The 20,576-nt window shown below is 47.8% G+C and overlaps 1 protein-coding gene across 20 annotated transcripts in view; it reads left to right on the top strand.

The window, feature by feature from the left end:
- Window positions 1–20,576, top strand: part of adgrb2 (adhesion G protein-coupled receptor B2) — a 189,080-nt gene that overhangs the window by 111,344 nt on the left and 57,160 nt on the right. For all 20 annotated transcript variants that reach the window (XR_013131778.1, XM_077008547.1, XM_077008546.1 and 17 more), the window contains 8 exons: window positions 230–336; window positions 1,057–1,251; window positions 1,361–1,429; window positions 6,266–6,374; window positions 6,658–6,804; window positions 11,089–11,164; window positions 14,136–14,238; window positions 16,403–16,446. Coding sequence is in view for 19 of the 20 variants with exons in the window: in XM_077008547.1 (XP_076864662.1) it covers window positions 230–336; window positions 1,057–1,251; window positions 1,361–1,429; window positions 6,266–6,374; window positions 6,658–6,804; window positions 11,089–11,164; window positions 14,136–14,238; window positions 16,403–16,446 (850 nt within the window). In the remaining variant the exon portion in view is untranslated. The remainder of the gene's footprint in view (window positions 1–229; window positions 337–1,056; window positions 1,252–1,360; window positions 1,430–6,265; window positions 6,375–6,657; window positions 6,805–11,088; window positions 11,165–14,135; window positions 14,239–16,402; window positions 16,447–20,576) is intronic.

The following is a 20,576-nucleotide window of genomic DNA, read 5'->3' as shown; positions in this document are numbered from 1 at the left end:
CAGTGTCCAAGTGTCCTGAAGAGCTTCGCTCTGTGATCTTATCCATTAACCATAATACCACAGCCCGCCGTTACCCAGAGGCAGACCAGCCATGTCTGCACTCGCAGTAACAACCACACCTCTGCCCTCTTTAATACTCAACACGCATAGACTCTGGCCATTTTATTTTTTGCCGTCTTATGTAACAATGTTGAAATGAAGTCTGTGTCTTCTCTCCGCCCCTGTGCAGGATCTGCTAGTCGTCGTTGTTTGCTGGACGCTAATGGAGTTGCTTACTGGGGTCCTCCGAGCTTCGCCAGATGCATCTCACTTGAATATAGATATTTACATTTAGCTGTAAGTGACACGTCTCGCTCTTATTTCTCACTGTACGCCAAATGTAAACTGGAGTTGTGGTACATTTTTATATGAAGCCCTAAAATGTTTCAATCGACATACAATGCTCAATGTGCAGTGCTTTGAATAATTCACCGTTTGACCTTTTCTGCATTTACTCTCAAAAGCTTTTTTTCCATCTTTGTGTGCTCTTCCTAATTTCTGCCAGAACTAGTTTGGCGGTTCTTTGCCCTTTTGTGTATTACAGTTGCATGATGCTTTTAATGAAGGTGCCCAAAGGGTCAGTGGTGATGAGATTGGGTTGATTGCACTGTTAACCTATTCACTAACCTGGCATTATGATCACACGGTGCTCTGTTGTTTCTGATTGCTATTGTTTGCCACCTCTTGGACCTACGGTACTGTTATTAGTCATTCAGCTGCTCCCGAGCCCCTGTATCCTGAACAAGTGCTCACAGAGAACGCTCCTCGTTCTGCTGGGTTCAGGTTTACTGTAGCATGTTGGCAGTTATAATTACAGTGAATATAATGGGTCTACCAAATATCATTCACTCTGTTCCTTTCATAGAGGTTGACAGTCTAGTTCTGTATTTTGCTACTTCGTTTGTTGACCAGACTTTAAATGTAGTCCTGCATTATTAGCTTATGTGTGTGTGTGTGTGTGTGTGTGTGTGTGTGTGTGTGTGTGTGTGTGTGTGTGTGTTTGCTCCTGTCTCCCAGTTACGAGAGCATCTTGCGAAGGGTCAGAGGACCCTGGCAGGGGAGGGCATGTCTCAGATCGTGAGGAGTCTCCTGGAGTTAATGTCCCGTCGCAACTATTATAGCGGTGACCTCTTATTCTCCGTGGAGATTCTCCGAAATGTGACGGACACCTTCAAACGAGCAACCTACATCCCAGCTCCCGACGACGTGCAGGTGGATGTCCGGGACACACAAAACACACACACGCTTATACACACACACACACGTGCACACACGCCATTATACCCACAGTCTTTCTTTTCCTCTCTTTCCTATTCCACAGAAATTCTTCCAGATAGTCAGCTTAATGTTGGACATGGACAACCTTGAGAAATGGGAAGACGCTCACCAGGTAAGGGCTAATTCTTTAACCCTCTCCTCTCACATATTCCCCTCATTTGCCCCTCAACTTCAGGCCACTTAAGCCACGCCCATTTTCACAGAGTTGGTTAATAAAGTCTACATTTACATTTACATTTATGGCATTTAGCAGACGCTCTTATCCAGAGCGACTTACAAAAGTGCTATGTAGTTGCTTGGAATCTCCAAGGTAGAATAGATAGTCCTGAACACAAGGTACTCTAAGCTGGAAAAACCACTAGACGAAAGTCAAATGATACCTAACAATTATACCTGAATATAAACATCCCCTGAGGAAAAAGACAGTAAACAATTCCTATAACCCAATTATGCACAATACCTGAGGAAAGAGACGATAAAGTACAATAGACAAAGCATAATTATGCAAAGTGCACTTGAAAGAGGTGGGTCTTCAGTCGGCGTCTGAAGACAGCAAGTGACTCCGATGTTCGGACACACAAGGGAAGTTCATTCCACCACCTTGGAGCCAGGACAGAGAAAAGTCTGGATGCTTGTCTCCCATGTGTCCTGGATGATGGAGGGTCAAGACGAGACATACTTGAGGCGCGGAGGGCTCTAGGTATGCATCTGGGTTTTACCATGGCCATCAAGTAAGGAGGAGCTGGACCATTCTTTGCTTTGTAGGCCAGCACCAGGGTTTTATATTTGATGCGGGCAGCTACCGGAAGCCAGTGGAGGGAGGACAGCAAGGGAGTGACATGGCTGAACTTGGGAAGGTTGAAGACCAAGTCTAATTAGACCTAATTAGGTCTTTGGAGACCGAGAGCTGTGACATAGGGTACGTGGGCCCTGCTACATTATGCTAGCCAGCTGCGTTCAGCTCTGCTCGTGATAGGTTCCTATCTGTTCCTCTGTGATGTAAATCTCAGGTTCAGCATTCGGTTTGACCAATCATATATCAGGGAGGAGGCGTGGCCACGATAAGACACGTCCCTCCAAGAGCAGCGGGCAGCTCGTCTCGTAATGAATCATTCGTCATTCACTGTATGAGAACCTGCACCCTTCGCTCTCTCTTTCAATGAATGTGTTATTCCAAGATGATGTATGTCAGTGTGGATTTAAAGAGTATTATGTTACCATGCCAAAGAAAAAAAAAACATGCATGATTTTTAATGGAAAATGTTTGGGTGCTACTGGGTTTGATTATTGCTAGATGATATAGGTAATGGTAATGCTTGCAGTAAAATATGCTTAAAGGGCTTGTCTCTCTGAGGGCCATTGAGTGCTCCAGCTCTACAAATACTCACTAAACTCCACTTTAGCAGCAGCTATAAGAGGGATAATTTATGCCATAGACTATGTAATGGACTTTTTGCATGCTATTATTTTAAATTTGCATCTAATTTTGTATGAGGCTCTTTCTAAATTTGCATGGTCCTGATTGGTGGTGTGGGCCTGAAGTGTGTGTGTGTGTGTGTGTGTGTGTGTGTGTGTGTGTGTGTGTGTGTGTGTGTGTGTGTGTGTGTGTGTGTGTGTGTGTGTGCGTGCGTGCGTGGGTACGCATGTGTATACGTGTATATATGTGCGTGCGTCTATGCGTGTGTGTGCGCGCGCCATCCATTAATTTGTATGTAAGTGGCACATGCTCTGGTATTTTGAAACTCTGCTTGTGTAACACAAACCTGAAGCCTGAAACCGAGCCTTTGTCCTTCGGACCCACTACTGCTGCAAAAAAAGATCATTTTAAGAACAATGGCCCAAATTCCAGTCCGTCTCCAGTTCTCCTCCCTGCTTGTAACTTTGCATGGAAGGGTCACAGCAGCTGTGAGAGAGAATGTATTCGCTCTGTGTGAGGGTGAACTTTCCACCGCAGTCACTTAGGGGCCCTCCTACTTACTGAATCGCTGAACTTTCTAGAAGCCCAAAATGACCACACGCGCTCTTCCTCACCCACCTCATCATCGGCACATCAAACAGCACCTCTGTTAAAAAAGGTCTTCATCAGAGCAGCGTTTCCGTACTCCGCCACCTACCCTTGTAGGAGATGACATTGATAATGATAATTGCTCTGTACTGTTTGATCTAATTTCTCTAGATGTTACATGCGTGAATGTTCCGCCCTCCTGCAGAGTTTTCATTCCGCCAGAATGAACCACACCTTATTACTGTGTCCAGATAATGAAGTTTTTCAAGCGATTTAATATTACAATCAGACTCCACAGGACTGCAGGCCTTCCCAGGGCCAGGGCTGTCCGTCACCGACCGCTGTGATGTCGGGGAGTTGTTCCGCTCACGTCGTTTTACTCAGTAACCATTGTGTGAGCATATGTTATTTTCTGCGTGCTTCAATGGCAGATTGCTTATATAAACACGCCATTGGGTTTGAATTCACGTAAGGTCACGTACGATTACAAGAATGGGGTTCCTTCTCAGATGCTGCCATGTTTGAAGATGTGAGCTTTGGGGATTTAATGCTATTTATGACAGGCTGGTGACTCCCAAATGTGTGTGCATGCACACGGGTGTGTAAGAGTGTGTGTGTGTGTGTGTGTGTGTGTGTGTGTGTGTGTGTGTGTGTGTGTGTGTGTGTGTGTGTGTGTGTGTGTGTGATCTGTCTAGGCTGACTAGAAACCAGGCTTCCTGTAGGTCACACTCTCACTTGAGTAAATAATCAGAATCTCCTCAAAACCGTTTGACCTTCTCACCCCATTTACCTCACATTCACTGCCCGGAGAGAGAAAGATACTGAGGGAGATACAGATAGAGAGATGCTGATGGAAAGATACAGATACAGAAAGAGAGAGAGGGGGGTACACAGAGAGAGAAATACAGAGAGAGGGAGAGAGAGTTGGCCCCATTCACTGTGTTGCTGTGTGGATGTGTGTAAGGGTGAGCGTGGGGGAGGGGAGAAGTGATCCCTCTGACGGGCTTATACTTTTTTTTTCTCTCCTGGTTTTTTTTTTCCCACCACAAGCCATGTGTTTGGTCTGTTATGGTTCACTGAATGTAATGACATAATATTTTTATCATTATCACATACCCATAAAATAGCACCTGTTCCAAGGAAAATGTGCACAGGCTTTGCCTTAACAGAGTTGTGTGTGTGTGCGTGTGTGTGTGTGTGTGTGTGTGTGTGTGTGTGTGTGTGTGTGTGTGTGTGTGTGTTAATCTGTAGTTCATAAGTTGTGTGCGTGAACAATGCATTCGAGACAGCATCAGTGCCCTTCAGGACCACTGTATTTCCCCACTATCTGGACTTTTTCTAACTGGACTAGTAGTGCCCACTGAGGCCAGGAACTATAGGACCAACCTGCCTCAGACCAGCTAACCCTATATACACACATATATACATACCACAGACAGATAAATCCTATATACACACATATATACATACCACAGACAGATAAATCCTATATACACACATATATACATACCACAGACAGATCAACCCTATATACACACATATATACATACCACAGACGATCAACCCTATATACACACATATATACATACCACAGACAGATAAATCCTATATACACACATATATACATACCACAGACAGATCAACCCTATATACACACATATATACATACCACAGACAGATCAACCCTATATACACACATATATACATACCACAGACAGATAAATCCTATATACACACATATATACATACCACAGACAGATCAACCCTATATACACACATATATACATACCACAGACAGATCAGCACTATATACACACACATATATACATACCACAGACAGATAAATCCTATATACACACATATATACATACCACAGACAGATCAGCACTATATACACACACATATATACATACCACAGACAGATAAATCCTATATACACACATATATACATACCACAGACAGATCAGCACTATATACACACACATATATACATACCACAGACAGATCAACACTATGTACACACATATATACAAAGGAAATCCACTCCATACTTTCCCTAAGTATTTAGGCATCAACAAAAATAACACAAATGGAGTACAAATGTTAGTGTGCTTCCAGTTTGTTATTTATGTGTTATTAAGTCATGCAACCGAGCAAACAACAAGCCTCAAAGCCCCTGGACTGCACATGTCAAAGAGCTTCCACTAAACCAAGTCAGACCTATTCCCTACATGAGAACAGAAAACAGGGCCGCTTCAGAATATCAGGGAGTTCTCCAGTTATTCACTGCAATGGAACCATGCAGACAACCCATTCCATATCTCATTTGGCTCCACATAAACCACAATCTGCAGCATGGTAACATGGGTAAAAAAAAAGTAAAAGATTGGGCTGGAAAAAGGGTACCAAATGCTGTTTTTTTTCCCTCTAAGCCCATGTGGCCCCTTTTCCCCTGAGATTCCCTCCTGTCCAACTATGCATCCCCTGTAGCGGAGCAGCGAGATGCTACTCTGCCATCCACAAGTCCTTTAAACGTGTTGGTTAGACGGTTAGAAGATTCCAGCTGGGCCGAGCAGCGGTCTCCATAGCGTCTCGGTGAAATGCAGATGCGGCGCCCTGTGCCTCACAACAAAGGCTGCCGTGCGGATTAGATCCCACGTGAGGATTTGTGCGGGCAGCGACGCGGAGATCAAGCACAGACGCGGCGAAGGACGCGTCCCGTCGAAATCCCCCCCCCCCCCATCTCGCCCGTGACTCATCGGCGCATGTGCGCTTCGTTCAGCATCCGCGCACCTGTAAAGGCCCGCCGCTGAGAATTGATGGCTTTAATATCACGCCGCGGTTCGTGCGGGGCACCGGCAGCGGTGGACGCGGGTGTTTACCTTCGCCAGGGGCCCGCGGAGGTGAGGTGCCGCGATCTTCACACGCCTCTTCTCCTCACAGGTCTCTCCAGGTGCAGTCCTGCTAATGCGTGTGCTAGAAGACTTCATCCATCTCATCGGGGAGGCGCAGAAGCCATTCCAGAGCTTCCTAGTTGTTACCACCAACCTCAGTGAGTAGACAAATCAGAAATATGACGTGAGAGCTGAACACGTTCTGTTTTATGTTCATGTGATATGAGGTTGTCAATGTGTTAACGTCTTATTTGATATTAAAAATGTGCAATTTTCAGTGCTTTGGAAATATTGTACTCTGAAGACGTACCAATAAAGCCATCTTGACTTTATTTTTTGATCCTAGGATTGTTCAGTCAACTCTCACTCTATTATGCCTGTTATCTGCCCTTTTCTTTCTCAATCTCTCTCTGTCTATATTCCTCTCTCTGTTTCTCTCAGTAATAACTATCCAGCGAGAGCCGGTCTCAGCCGTCTCCAGTGACATTAACTTCCCCATGAAGGGGAGGAGGGGCATGAAGGACTGGGCTCGCTTAGCAGACGACAAGCTCTTCATCCCCAAAGAGGTCTTCACTCTGTCCTCTGATGGTAAGTGGCATATCTGGCTTTTTGTTTACTGGAGAGTTTCATTTCTAACAAATGCACTCCACAGAAATAACTGCACTGTAGGCAAATTTCCAAGCACCGGCGTGGACTCGAATACTTTTGAGTCGCTGTCAAGGCCATGTTTCAGACTTACTTATGTCAGCCGTTTGTATCGGACTAGGGTGTCAGCTCCAAAGGTGTTATCTTGCTTGGGATTATTACTCAGTTCCTGTCCTTTTGCTCCATCCATTCTTCTTGCTCTCCCTCTTCCTCCCTCCTTCCCTCCCTCCTCCCTCTCTCCTCCGTGGGAAGGTCGGTTTGCAGCAGAGCGGGCTCTTGGTGGCTTGGGTCGTATGAAGACTCTTTAGCTGCCTCTACAAATGGAACAGTTTAACGAGGCACCAGAAACTTCCACCTAAAGTGTTAAAAAAATCTACCACTCAGTGAAATGTGTGCTAATTTGTTAGCATTTGCTCTGTAATCAGATAATTCATGTAAGTGAAAAACTTCATATTCTTAAAACGACCTCAGTGGCAGATTTTTTGTCCTGGTGCTGTTTTTCTGTTTCCCTTCACATGTGCAGAGAACTGTGGGTAGTCGCAGGCCTGAAAGGATACATAATTTGAGACCTTGAAATTGCTCAGACTGTAGGCTGCATTTCTAGACTGTATATGAAACTTTGATCACTTTGTTCCAGCCTTCTATGACGTAGCAGCCAAGAAAAATGCAGCTTACCTGGGCTTCACCCTGGGCTTTGGATACAGCTGCTGTCTCTCGTGCTGAGACATTGACTCATTTTGCTGCAGGGTGCTTTATTTCATTCTCAAAGTACAATTTGTCATTTTTTAAATTTAAAAATATAAGAAAATGCTGTTCAGTTTTGTTAGGCGAGTGTGTGGGTTTTTAACAATAGAAGTGAAAATGCTGTTCTGACTTACTGCACTAGTTGGATTTTTAGTCTGGGCAGCTCAGATGTTTTGTATCTGCCCTTATCTGTGGCCAGAATGTAGTTACTGAACCTGTATGTGATAAAGTTTCTGCTCTGGATCTCTGATGGTGTAGAGATATTCTCCAAAATCAAATTATTTTTGTATGCCACAGTAGAGTTTTAATTGTCCCAATGTTCCAAATAGATGTATTTGCTTTTTTGCTAATTCTGTTAACTCTGTTTTGACTTTGGTCTGCAGTGCTTGACTGAGACTGATATATGTTAGGGGTCAGTGGTTAGTTTGTGTAAATACCTATCACGGTACAGCTCCTAACCCCATTCCTTCGCACACCCATATATGTACTCCCTGTGGGTGTGGTTACGTGTGTGTGTGTTCATTCGTCTCACTCATCTCATTATCGTGATGTGTTGCACTTGGTTCTTGTTTACGTCTAGGTACTTCATGTTGTGATCATCGCTCGTCTTTGTGTGTATTATGTATTATTTATTTGTGCTAGCACTACACGCGCTTCTATTTGTATTACATTAAATGGTTAAAGAAGCATTTTCACATTTCGGCATCCTGCCTCTCCTCCTCGCATTATAGTACCTGTTGGCAGTAGGGACTGGGTTTAGGGCTGGACTTGTTGAATGGTTTAAAATGCTTCATATTGAATTGTATTTTGATGACTGGAATTTAGATGCTGCCAACATTTTAGATGTCTTTTATGAATAAGTAAAATCAATTGATTTTTCTGTCTAATTCTGCTTTGTATGCATTCGTTGGTTTTTGCACTTGACAACTAAGTTGGATATTTCTGCAGAATTCTGCATGCAGGAACTTTGTGAGATGTTCCTCCTATCTAGTGTAGTTGTGTTTTACGAATTGGACCATACCCAAAGATTTTGCACCAAATTTGAATTGTGATGTCAATTTTGTATATATACATTTTTCTGATTGCATAGAAAGTGCTTCATGCGTTCTCTTTTAGTGCATTTAGTGCATTCACCCCCAAAGTTTTCAGAGGCGCTGATTTTCAGTACGAGGTAATCATAGTGTAATGAATGTTCTAGGGCAGTGTTTCCTAGGGTGAAAAGGTGCCTGTTTTTCTCTTTTTCTTTTTTTTTCTTTTTTTTTTCCGGAAGATTACAACTTTGGTTTTGTCCAGATTGACTGTCCCTCCCCTCCCCCCCTACACCCGCTCTCTGTCAGCGTATCTTTTACTATCGCTCTTTCTCTCCTGCCTTCTATCTTCAACCCTTGAGCACTTCAATCACACTGAGGTCCGAGGGTTGGAAAATCGATCGTGTTTCACAGGACGAGGGTGAGCGAGACGGATGGGGCCCGTGTGTAGGGAGAGGTGGGCGGCTGATGGAGAGCTGAAGGCTGAGATCACTGGAGGAGGCCCAGTCCTCGACGTGCCGGAGGAGGAAATTAAAGGACAGGGGGTATAGATACCGTACGAGAGAAAGAAAAGGCCTGCCTCAAGAGCGGGCACTGGACAGAGGAAGTCTAGGGCGGAGGAAACAGGAAGGCCTCCCGGTGACGTGAGGAGAACACCACACCGAGGTGGAGGAGTGGTTGCCGGTTCAGCTGACCAGGCTCAGACGTGGACAGCACCTCCTACCACAGACTAAACCATTAGACCCGGCTGCCTGAGAAGATAATACGAATGCCAAGACCGGTGACTTCCTGTGTGGACCCATGCTCTCTCCCACCCCCTTCAGTGGGGAGAACGGCGTGGCCTTGTCCAGCTCTTTTGTCTGGTTCTTTTGTTATTCGGGAGGGAAGCGGAAAAGCTCACCTGCACAGCTTCTCCTTAACTCTGGCTTTGTTCAGGTGAAGACAGTGCAAATGGAGGCAGTGGTTAGTCTCCATATAGGAGCTGTCAGGTGGGCTGCAGGTCATGACCCTTATTGGTATCCTTTAGTGTGGCCAGGCAGCTGTGGCCTTCTCACCTATGGGTGCATCTCCTTGGTTAGTAGAGAGAAATGAATCCATCTTTCACTGGCCTCTGACTGGTAAACCAGAGAAGCATGCATAGCATCAAGGGTGTTGTTCTTTAATATTGATCTACAACAGTAATTAAACGGCTTTTGAATAGTCCTCCTGCATCACGATAACGCTGCTCTTTAACCACACTCCCTTTTCACTCTTTTGATATTTTCTGCCCACATTTTTATTTTATTTTTTTACCCAATGTGTCTGATTCAGCCACAATTATTATTAAATTATGCAGCAAAAATGGCTTAATGTTATCCCATGTGCAACATTCACACTTACTGGGTTTTTTTTTTTTTAAACAAAATTACACTGGGCCACCATTTTCACTGGAGTTTGTCTCCGTGCTCATTTTTGAATTCTCTAAACGCTGACACGAAGAAAATTCTATACCTAATTACATAATACATCTACTTTTATCTACAGTGCTCGGCAGGCACAGTGAGAAGAAGTGATTAGAAAGCAAAGGAGGGCTAAGGTGGATGGAGAGAAAATTATCAATGGGGTGGGGACAAAAGCAGGGGTAAGGGAGGGGGTGGAGCCAGAAGGGAGGGGGTGGAGCCAGAATGGAGGGGTGTGGTCAGAAAGGAGGGTGTGGGGTCAGAGGTAACGTAGGGGTGCAGACAGAAGCAGGATTCTTGGGGGCTGGAAGGAGGGGGGTGCATTGTCCTGCATCATTTAATAATGGAGGGCCATGATGAAGAGGGAGAATCTCCCTTGTTCATGAAGAGGTGTGGGCCTGTGGTTCTGTGGTTCTGTGGGCCTGTGGGTCTATGATGGGAAGGCTAAAAAAGAATAAAGGTGATAGTACAAAAGTGACACAGAGTCCAAAAAGGGAAGGACAGTGGGTTTTGTGCATGGCTGGAATTCCAGAATAGTGCATCCTATCTCTCTCTCTCTCTCTCTCTCTCTCTCTCTCTCTCTCTCTCTCTCTCTCTCTCTCTCTTACTCCTAAAGGTCACCTTTTGCCCAGCCTGGCTTAAAAAGTTATTCTGTCCAGCAACTCTCTAAATCCAGTTCTATTGTGCTTTATCTATTGTTCTCTTTGTGTCTGAACTGGATGATTGAACCTGAATGTCAGGCGTTTATTTATTTATTTTACTTTAATTATTATTTTTTTTAGCCGCTGCAGCTGCGGCCACCGTGATTGTTCGCAGCATTACCCGTGGTGCGTGTGTGTGCGTGTGGGTGTGTGAACGTACACGTTAGGCATTGCTCTGTGTGCTTGGTGCAGAGGCTGCGTTTCAGCCAGCGTTTGGCGTAACGCCCTGAGAACCGCGGTAATAAGGCTTGTGGTAGTCTGAGATGGAGTTACCTTCCTTTAACGCCAGCTGTGTTGCTCACGCTTTCCTTCCAGAATCCGACGAGGCACCGTACTTCGTCATCGGAGCCGTCCTGTTCCGCACCCTCAGCTACATCCTGCCACCACCCAAGTAAGTGTCCCTGTTTATTGAAGAGTGTAGCCCAGGAGCCAAGAGCCACCCCGGGCTGAACTGGGCCGCACGGTAGCACGTGGGCTATCGAAGACGTAGGTTGATGGGTTCTTACCATTCAACACATTAATCTTCAGCATGGGGTATCCCACAGTTCCAAATCATAAACCTTGGTCATGCTCTATTTTCATTAGAAGAGAGTGTATTTTTTAAACTGACAGACAGGCATATGCTAATTCAGGCATCGAGAAGACACCCACCACGGTCTTCCGGCCTGTCAGAACGTGTGTACAGTCCTGCTGGTGTCTGCAGGAGCTGCCGGGACTCTGCTGACGGGTCTGCACCAGCCTCTCTGGAGATGTTGCTTAAAACATTCAGCTTACAGTGCATTGCCTAATCCTGTAATCCCTGAAGAGACAATCTATATTGCTCAGTGCCTTCTGCTTCCGCCCCCCCAATATGACTAACTTAACCACCCTCCCCCCCAACCCCCCCGAGCAGAGATACTCTGTCATTGCACATTATGGAATGAATAGAGTGAATAGAAGAATTTGTTTTCGAAAGTGAGAAGAAAAGGCCAGCTTTGGATAATTAAATTCCTGAATGTGTCGCCTCTTCTGGGGGATGCTGGGGGAGAATGAGCTGACTGGGCTGTGAGGGGGACTTCCTGTAAACTACAGCAGTGCCACTCAAATAGCCTAGTGCTGTGAGGGGGACTTCCTGTGACCTACAGCAGTGCCACTCAAATAGCACAGTGCTGTGAGGGGGACTTCCTGTAAACTACAGCAGTGCCACTCAAATGGCCCAGTGCTGTGTGGGGGACTTCCTGTAAACTACAGCAGTGCCACTCAAATAGCCTAGTGCTGTGAGGGGGACTTCCTGTGACCTACAGCAGTGCCACTCAAATAGCACAGTGCTGTGAGGGGGACTTCCTGTAAACTACAGCAGTGCCACTCAAATGGCCCATTGCTGTGAGGGGGACTTCCTGTGAGCTACAGCAGTGCCACTCAAATGGCCCAGTGCTGTGAGGGGGACTTCCTGTAAACTACAGCAGTGCCACTCAAATGGCCCAGTGCTGTGAGGGGGACTTCCTGTGACCTACAGCAGTGCCACTCAAATGGCCCAGTGCTGTGAGGGGGACTTCCTGTAAACTACAGCAGTGCCACTCAAATGGCCCAGTGCTGTGAGGGGGACTTCCTGTGACCTACAGCAGTGCCACTCAAATAGCCCAGTGCTGTGAGGGGGACTTCCTGTAAACTACAGCAGTGCCACTCAAATGGCCCAGTGCTGTGAGGGGGACTTCCTGTGAGCTACAACAGTGCCACTCAAATGGCCCAGTGCTGTGAGGGGGACTTCCTGTGACCTACAGCTGTGCCACTCAAATAGCCCAGTGCTGTGAGGGGGACTTCCTGTGACCTACAGCAGTGCCACTCAAATAGCCCAGTGCTGTGAGGGGGACTTCCTGTGACCTACAGCAGTGCCACTCAAATGGCCCAGTGCTGTGAGGGGGACTTCCTGTGACCTACAGCAGTGCCAATCAAATAGCCCAGTGCTGTGAGGGGGACTTCCTGTGAGCTACAGCAGTGCCACTCAAATAGCCCAGTGCTGTGAGGGGGACTTCCTGTGACCTACAGCAGTGCCACTCGAACGGCGCAGTGCTACTTTGCTGCTACTGGATCGCCGCCCAGGGGAGGAGCTTAATTAAGGAGATGTGCTTGGTGGGAGCTAAGGGCTGCTGTAACTCCACAGGCCTCCAGCCGTGAGGGCAACAGCCGTGCCAGAGCCCTTCACTCCCGTGACAAACGCAGGCGTGCGGGAGCATCCTCACTGCCTCTCACGTGCTGCTCGCAGTTTGACTCCCAGCTTCCTGCCTACTCGAGTGCTGACTGCTTGTTCTTATACTGACCTCTCTCTTGCTCCCTCTCTCTCTCTCTCTTTCTTATTTCCCCATCCATCTTCTCTATGCTTATATGGTTTGGGTGAGAGCCCCTGTATCCAGGCCATTGCTCTTGACTGCTCTTGGTTGCAGACATGGCTGTTAAATATGTATGGGATCACAGCTGTTTGTTTAGATTTGGTTGGCGTTTGGTTTGTATCTAATTAATTTTCTCCAGGGAGCACACACTCTCACTCTGCTGCAGAGAGACGCAAGCCTGCCCACTCTGGTCTTCTCACTGACCTGTCTCCTCAGTCACTCACTCACTCACTCACTCACTCACTCACTCACACACTCACACACTCACACACACACACTCACTCACTCACACACTGACTGACTGACTCACTCACTCACTCACACACTCACTCACTCACAATCTCACTCACTCACTCACTTACTCACTCACACACACACTCACTCACTCACACACTGACTGACTGACTGACTCACTCACTCACACACACACACTCACTCACTCACAATCTCACTCACTCACTCACTTACTCACTCACACACACACTCACTCACTCACACACTGACTTACTCACTCACTCACTCACAATCTCACTCACTCACTCACTTACTCGCTCACACACACACTCACTCACTCACACACTGACTCACTCACTCACTCAGTCACTCACACACACACACACACACACTCACTCACTCACATACACACACACACTCACTTACACACAATCTCACTCACTCACTCACTCACTCACTCACTCACTCACTCAATCACTCACTCGCTCGGTTACTCACACACAAACTCACTCACTCACTCTCACTCACTCACTCACACACACTCACTCACACACTCACTCACTCACACACACTCTCACGCACTCACTCACTCACTCACTCACACACTCACTCACTCACTCACTCACTCACTCACTCACTCACTCACACTCACTCACCTCTCTGCTTTTCTCTTACACGGACACACACAATCACACATTCATGTATTTGCATTCAGGCAAACAGACAAATGCACCTAACTTGGGTCCTGTTTTCTCCTGCCAGAGATCCACTGGTGATTAGCTCGAAGATTTTGACGGTAACGGTGCGACCTCAACCCAAACCCACTGAACCGGTGGTGGTGGTGGAACTGGCACCTTTGCTCAATGTAAGTAAACCAAACACAGCATGACACTTCAAGTGTAAAATGAAACCCTACGCATGTCTAATTTTAGTCAGTGGGTTCATACAGCGTGACTGTTTGCCATGACCATCAACTACCTGCATATTTTTGCAACAACATTCTTTGCAGCTTTGTGACCTTCTAGTGATGTGGCATCTCTGTGAAAAATGTACAGCCTTGTAATAATTATTTTTACAATGACTGACATTAAATATGACCTGTACGCAGGGTGCTAGTTTTCCATGTTCACACATTATATACTAATGTTAAAATATAGCCTGGATGTATAATTGTTCTTGCACAAAGGGCATTCCAGCATTAACATGTATGTGACCACTGCAGATGGTATTTCCAGAATCACCTTCCATTAATATCTCGGTGTACATCATATATGACCTCCAGATTGGTTAGCAATGCATCATGGGTAGCCACGCAGAGGCTTCTGTGCTACAGTGCTGAGTGTGGGTAGTAAATCAGCAGAGAGCTCTGTCATGTTGAGCCCCCACCACCCCTCCAAGTTACTATGGCAACCTTCACCTGCTACCTCCTGCAAGAGTTTGGGGACTTTTGTGTGTGTGCGCGTGTGTGTGTGTGTGTGTGTGTGTGTGTCCGCGCTTCCTAATCCCTCTAGAGGAAGTGCTAGGTCGTGCCCTCCTCAGTGGTGGTTGTGGGCCAGCTGCCGCCGGGCAGAGTGAACGGCCCGCCGGGGTCCGGGCCCCCCCCCCACGCCGCTGTGCTGCCCCGGGCCACAGCATGCTGGGTGGGAGGGATCTGGGACATGGCTGCCCAGCCGTGGGCGCCCCGCACGGACAGCTGCTCCGAGGCGGGTCGCTTGCTCGGGCGTGACCCTGAGATGCTGTGGGAGGCAGAGAGCCCCCCCCCCGCGCCCCTACAGCAGAGCCCAGACCCATCCATCCCCGTCAGCTCAGCAGGGCCGGCACCGCGGGCCTTGGCCGCCCCGTTATTGACGGCTGATCTGAGCGAAAGTGATTTCGCCATTTTTCGGCACCCGCGTTTCCAGGCGCGGACGTCCCGGCCCGTGAGTGACCCGCTGCCGGCCTCCTGACGGGCGTGTCTGGACGGGGGTTCCGTCTGCCTGGCCCGGCCTCCCACGACGTTGCCGCTCGCACGTGTGCCGCATGTGCCGTGTGTGCCGTGTGCACCATGCTGCGTGCTGGCAGGACACGTGTGTAGGGACACGTGTGTAGGGACACGTGTGTGGGACCCATCTTGGGGTGCGCCTCCAGGCAGGACCGCACCGCTCCGCCAACAAAGCCCAGGGCTCCTGCTGTTTTCATATCATTGATGTCTGGTTTGTGTGATGAAAAAAGCCAGGTCATACCAAGCTGGGCCACCAGGGGGTGGTAGATTTGCTTTTGTTGTGAATATAACTACTACTTCAGTCAATAATAATAGTAATAATAATAGCAATAATAATAATGATACCAATATTTATGTTATAAATATTATGATTGTTATTACCATTTTTTTCGGGTTATTATTATAATAATGATGCATATGGGGTCAAGGTCTTGGGTCATGATCTATGAAACTGGGTCTTTAAGAGGTTAGAGGCAATCACTTATGTGCAGTCCATAAGGTCCTAAAAGGGTCAGTAAGTTCTGCATAGACAGCTCTGCCCCAAAGAGAAAGATAATGGGCAGAACTGGACCTGAGACTGATTAGTCAATTATACCAGTCGATTCACTGATGAACCAATAATGGATGATTCACCGTACCACGCACCACTGAACCCTGATTATGGCATCACACTGGCCTGGACGTGGGGGAACCAAGTTCAGCTCCCGTGAATCAATGAATCGTGAATGAGTTTTTGTAATGAATCATCTGCAGTCTAGACCGAGATTGTCAACAGTACAACAGTCTAGAAGTGTCAATGGTAAACCTACTGTAAAACCTCGATGGTGTTCAGTGCGCGCGCACACACACACACACACACACGCACACACACACACACACACACACACACACACACACACACACACACACACACACACACACACACACACATACAGACAGCATTTTCTGAAGCGCTTTCATGTCCGTTACCTTTTCTCTTACCTCACAGCACCATGTTTTCTTCCGGAAGCACAGAGTTTCTCCTTTCCTCTCTGTCTCTCCTCTGCAGGGCACGTCAGACCCGCAGTGCGTTGTCTGGGACCACAACAGCCCGTAAGTCAGCCGTCACCTCCCACAGTCCTACACACACACATCTCGCACACCTGGACACACGCACGCACACACACAGCCGTGCGAGCCCTCTGTTCGCGTCTTTGTTTGTTGGGTCTGATGTGTATCTGTGGGGAGGAGGAGTACGTCTTGCAGATTCGTTAATAGCCAGAAGCCACGGTAATGAAGTCCTTGGCAGTGTGTTAATTGAATCAGAGAGCGGGAATAAGCGTTCTAGCCTCACAATGTGAGGCCGGCTTCGTCCTCCGTGCCTGCCAGGGACATTTTCACTTGACTCCTATCGTAGCTGAATTGTGCTGATCCGGGATCTATAAGCACATCAAACCACACAGTTCAAGCCTTTTTCCTTCGGAAGGGTTCAGCTGGCCATGACGTTGTTGCTTGTGGTCTGATCATTTGCTGTGGTACCCTGTGAATTTGCAGGGGCCTATTTTTTAAATGTCCTGCGTTCCCTCTGCATCACACGTCCCCAGGTCCTGAAAGGGAACAGCTGTCTCGCAATCCTTCGCTGCTCAACACCCCTTGGACTACCACTCGATTGTTCCTGTTAGCTGTTGAAATGTCTGAAATCCTCTTTTGTTTATAAGTCTGCATTTAGTGAGAAGTGAGATATTCCCAAGAGTGCAAACGTGCTCTTACGGTTGTGCGCTGCTGTGTGTGTTTAAAGGATTGTTGCTTCCGTGACAAAGCATATTTGGCTGTGCTCAGAGAGGGGAGAGAGCTGAGGCGTGGGGAGGGTGTGTGTGTGTGTGTGTGTGTGTGTGTGTGTGTGTGTGGGGAGGGGGGGGGGGTGTTGGAGGAGTGCAGCTACCTGTGTACAGCACCTGTGGAGCAGTGCAGCGTCGGTGGTACACACACGCACGACTGCTCCGCTAGTTCCTGGCAAGCAACTCCCCGCTGCCACGCCACGCTGCCCGCGTCATTAATACCCGCCGGCCGGCCACCCCTGCGGCACACAGACCGGGCTGGGGGGGGGGGGGGGGGGGGGGGGGGGGGGGGTAGCAGCAGGCGGTAATTACTGAGGCAGAAAACCGCCTCTATCTGCAAACACGCAAAGTCAATTAAAATAAAACCCCATTCCCTCTCCCCGCAAATTATATTCCGGATCAGTCAGTGATGAATAGGGCCATGTGATTAAAAAAGTCATGAATTTATCCCTAATATAGACCTAAACATAGAACCATGGGCGATTCGCCCACTGTTAAAGACCCTTTACTGAGGTAGGTGTTATTTCAACACATTACAGTCATCATTACACATGATATTATTTAGCCAAGTTAAGCACACACACCGACTGAGGTATTTTTTTTTTTTTCTGTTTATTTCCTGCTGTTGCTTTTTTTAATTTAAATTGTTTAATTTTCCTCATTTCCCCTGCCACTCCTGTCTGGTGTAATTTCTTCTCTTGGAGAAGACTCACAGTAGTAAAGCCTCTCATTGCTAGTCCGTGTGCCTCCTCCTCTGTATAATCAGGTGATTGTAGTAGGCTACAGCCACGGTCGTCTCCTAAATCACAGCACTCAAAAGTGCTCACTCCCTGCCCGCCTGCGGACGATGGCTTCCTCCCCCGTCTCTGCTGTGTGCTCTCACCATTCCCACAGCACGGCTGACTTTCTGAACGGAGCTGGGCTCCAATCACAGGACCCCGCCACACAGGTCAACCTACCCTGTTTCCGAGAATTTAGGATTGACGTTATCAGTGTATTTGAGCTTTTGGAAAAGAGTGATGACAGTGATCAGTTGACAATGCAGCAGAAGTAGTATGAACCGCAGAAGTTTGTCTGAACTTTGCACGCTGTGGAATTTTAAAATTCTCTTCTCTGTGGGGAATGACCTTATCACATTGGCTGGTGTTCGAGCACCAGAACTTCACATTGTGCCTAACTCCCTCGCATGTTGACAGTTAATCATTAAAGCTTTCAAGCTGCTTCCCAAACCACAACGGAGCCTCTGTAATCAGGCACATAAAAAAATACAGCACTGTACGAAACAAACCCTATGATGAATTGCGTTCGGTCGCAGTGTCATAATGAATGCGCTATACAAATATATTAGCGCGATGATTCGGTCGTTTTCACCACCGCGCGGCCCCTGCTTGTGAATAGCAGTGCAGGAGCTATCGAGCCAACTAAGCCCCCCGTTTGTTAAAACTCATTTGTTTTGAGCAGTTATGTGGAGTCGCTCATATTCTAAGGGGCATGCTGAGTGCTACGAGGAAGAAAGCCCATTTGCGTCAGAAACGGTCCAGGGCGGCCATTTCGTCACTGCTCAGAGTGGCTCCTGCCTCAGTGTAATTTCAGCTAAACTACAATTCCTCGTTTCCCACACCGCTCTGCTTCCTGTGACTGTCCGTTTATTTCGGTCGGCGTCACTGAGGGACAGTTGTGGATGGCACACCGGGTGGAGCGATGGCGCTGAAGGCCCATGGGTTTCTGTTCAGCCACACACACCCACTCACGCACACCCACACACCCGGTTTCCTCTCCCTCAGCCCTGACTGTTTTTCACTCTGTATTAGCTCCTCCACGTATTCCTCTCTCTCTCCCCCTTCTCTCCCCGTGCTGCTCACGCCGTGTCCCTGCGCTAGGCTGAGTTAGCGCGCTGCTAGCGCACACCATTTAGCTCTGGCCCTCTGACGTGTGTTTGAAGTGAGGAGGCACTCTGCTTGCCTCCTTTCATCTTAATGCCATCTCCTCTCTCAGCAGGGCTCCCCCTGCTCCCACACGCAGACCCTCTCACTCCTCATTTCCTCACTCTCCCTCTCCTCACTCCCCCTCTCCTCCTTCACCTCTCCTCCTCCCTCTCTCCTCACTCCCCCTCTCCTTCTTCACCTCTCCTCTCTCTCCCTCCCCTCCTTCACCTGCCTCATCCTGCTGCTTTCTCCAGTAGGCAGGACATGACCTCCCTTCCCCCAGACCTCCCTCCCTCTCTCTCCTCTCTCCCTCCCTCTCTCTCCCTCTGTCTCCTCTCCACCCCACTCTCTCCTCTCCACCCCTCTCTCCCTCTCTCTCTCTCCTCTTCCTCCCTCTCCCTCTCTCTCCTCTCTCTCTCTCTCTCTCTCTCTCTCTCTCTCATCTGAGTGCTTATTAATTTCCAACAGATTGTGGGTGGTCTCACCCTGTTCTCTGTGGTGAAGGCTCTTTGGCAGTTCCTCGTGAGAAAGATGCACAGCTTCCATTGTTGTGAATAGGCCAGTGAGCTTGGCGCTCACACACTGCCTGAAAGATGCCAAACCAAAGCGCTGGTTATGTGGTCGATGCTCACGCTCGTCTACTGACATGACTCAGAGAAGATCTACCTGAAGAGGAGAAAGAGGAGAAGAAGAGAGAGGAACAGGGCCACAGTTTTAGTCTCTTGTGCACTTGTAGACATTTTCCATGCCAGATGCACGTTTACTAGCTGCTAGTCCAGAGCACTGCGGGCATTGTTGCTGTAAGTCCATTCACCATGTCAATGGACAGAGGGCTTACAGAAGGTGACAGCATTTCACTAGAATATCCACACATGATATTTATTTCGGCATGCATAGCTGATATAGTATGATATTGTGTATGTCTGAGTGTACACGTGTAGACTGGTGTTGGTGTAATGGTCAGGGAGCCGGCTGGTGTTGGTGAAATGGTCAGGGAGCAGACTGGTGTTGGTGTAATGGTCAGGGAGCAGACTGGTGTTGGTGTAATGGTCAGGGAGCCGGCTGGTGTTGGTGTAATGGTCAGGGAGCCGGCTGGTGTTGGTGAAATGGTCAGGGAGCCGGCTGGTGTTGGTGTAAAGGTCAGGGAGCAGACTGGTGTTGGTGTAATGGTCAGGGAGCAGACTGGTGTTGGTGTATTTGGTGTTTAAGAGTGTTCAGTGGCTTTACCTGGGCCTGTGAAACTGATGTATACCCTCTATAGTCTCTCCAACACCAACATCATGTTACAATATAGCATTGATTTGATTAGAGGCCAGTGTGATGGGTGTGGCTACATGGGTCTGGTGGGATTGGTGTGGTGGGGTGGAAATGACCTGATTGGTGTGGCAGGATGGGTGTTCTTCACAGGTAAACCAATGGACACGTAATTATACAGTAAGACAGTAAATGGCTCATGTGCTCAGCAAGGCCATAACGGTGA

Source organism: Brachyhypopomus gauderio, chromosome 6, assembly GCF_052324685.1.
Source record: "Brachyhypopomus gauderio isolate BG-103 chromosome 6, BGAUD_0.2, whole genome shotgun sequence".
Lineage (NCBI taxonomy): Eukaryota > Metazoa > Chordata > Actinopteri > Gymnotiformes > Hypopomidae > Brachyhypopomus > Brachyhypopomus gauderio.
Note: the sequence above shows the minus strand (reverse complement) of the source record. Positions and strands in the feature narration are given on the sequence as shown.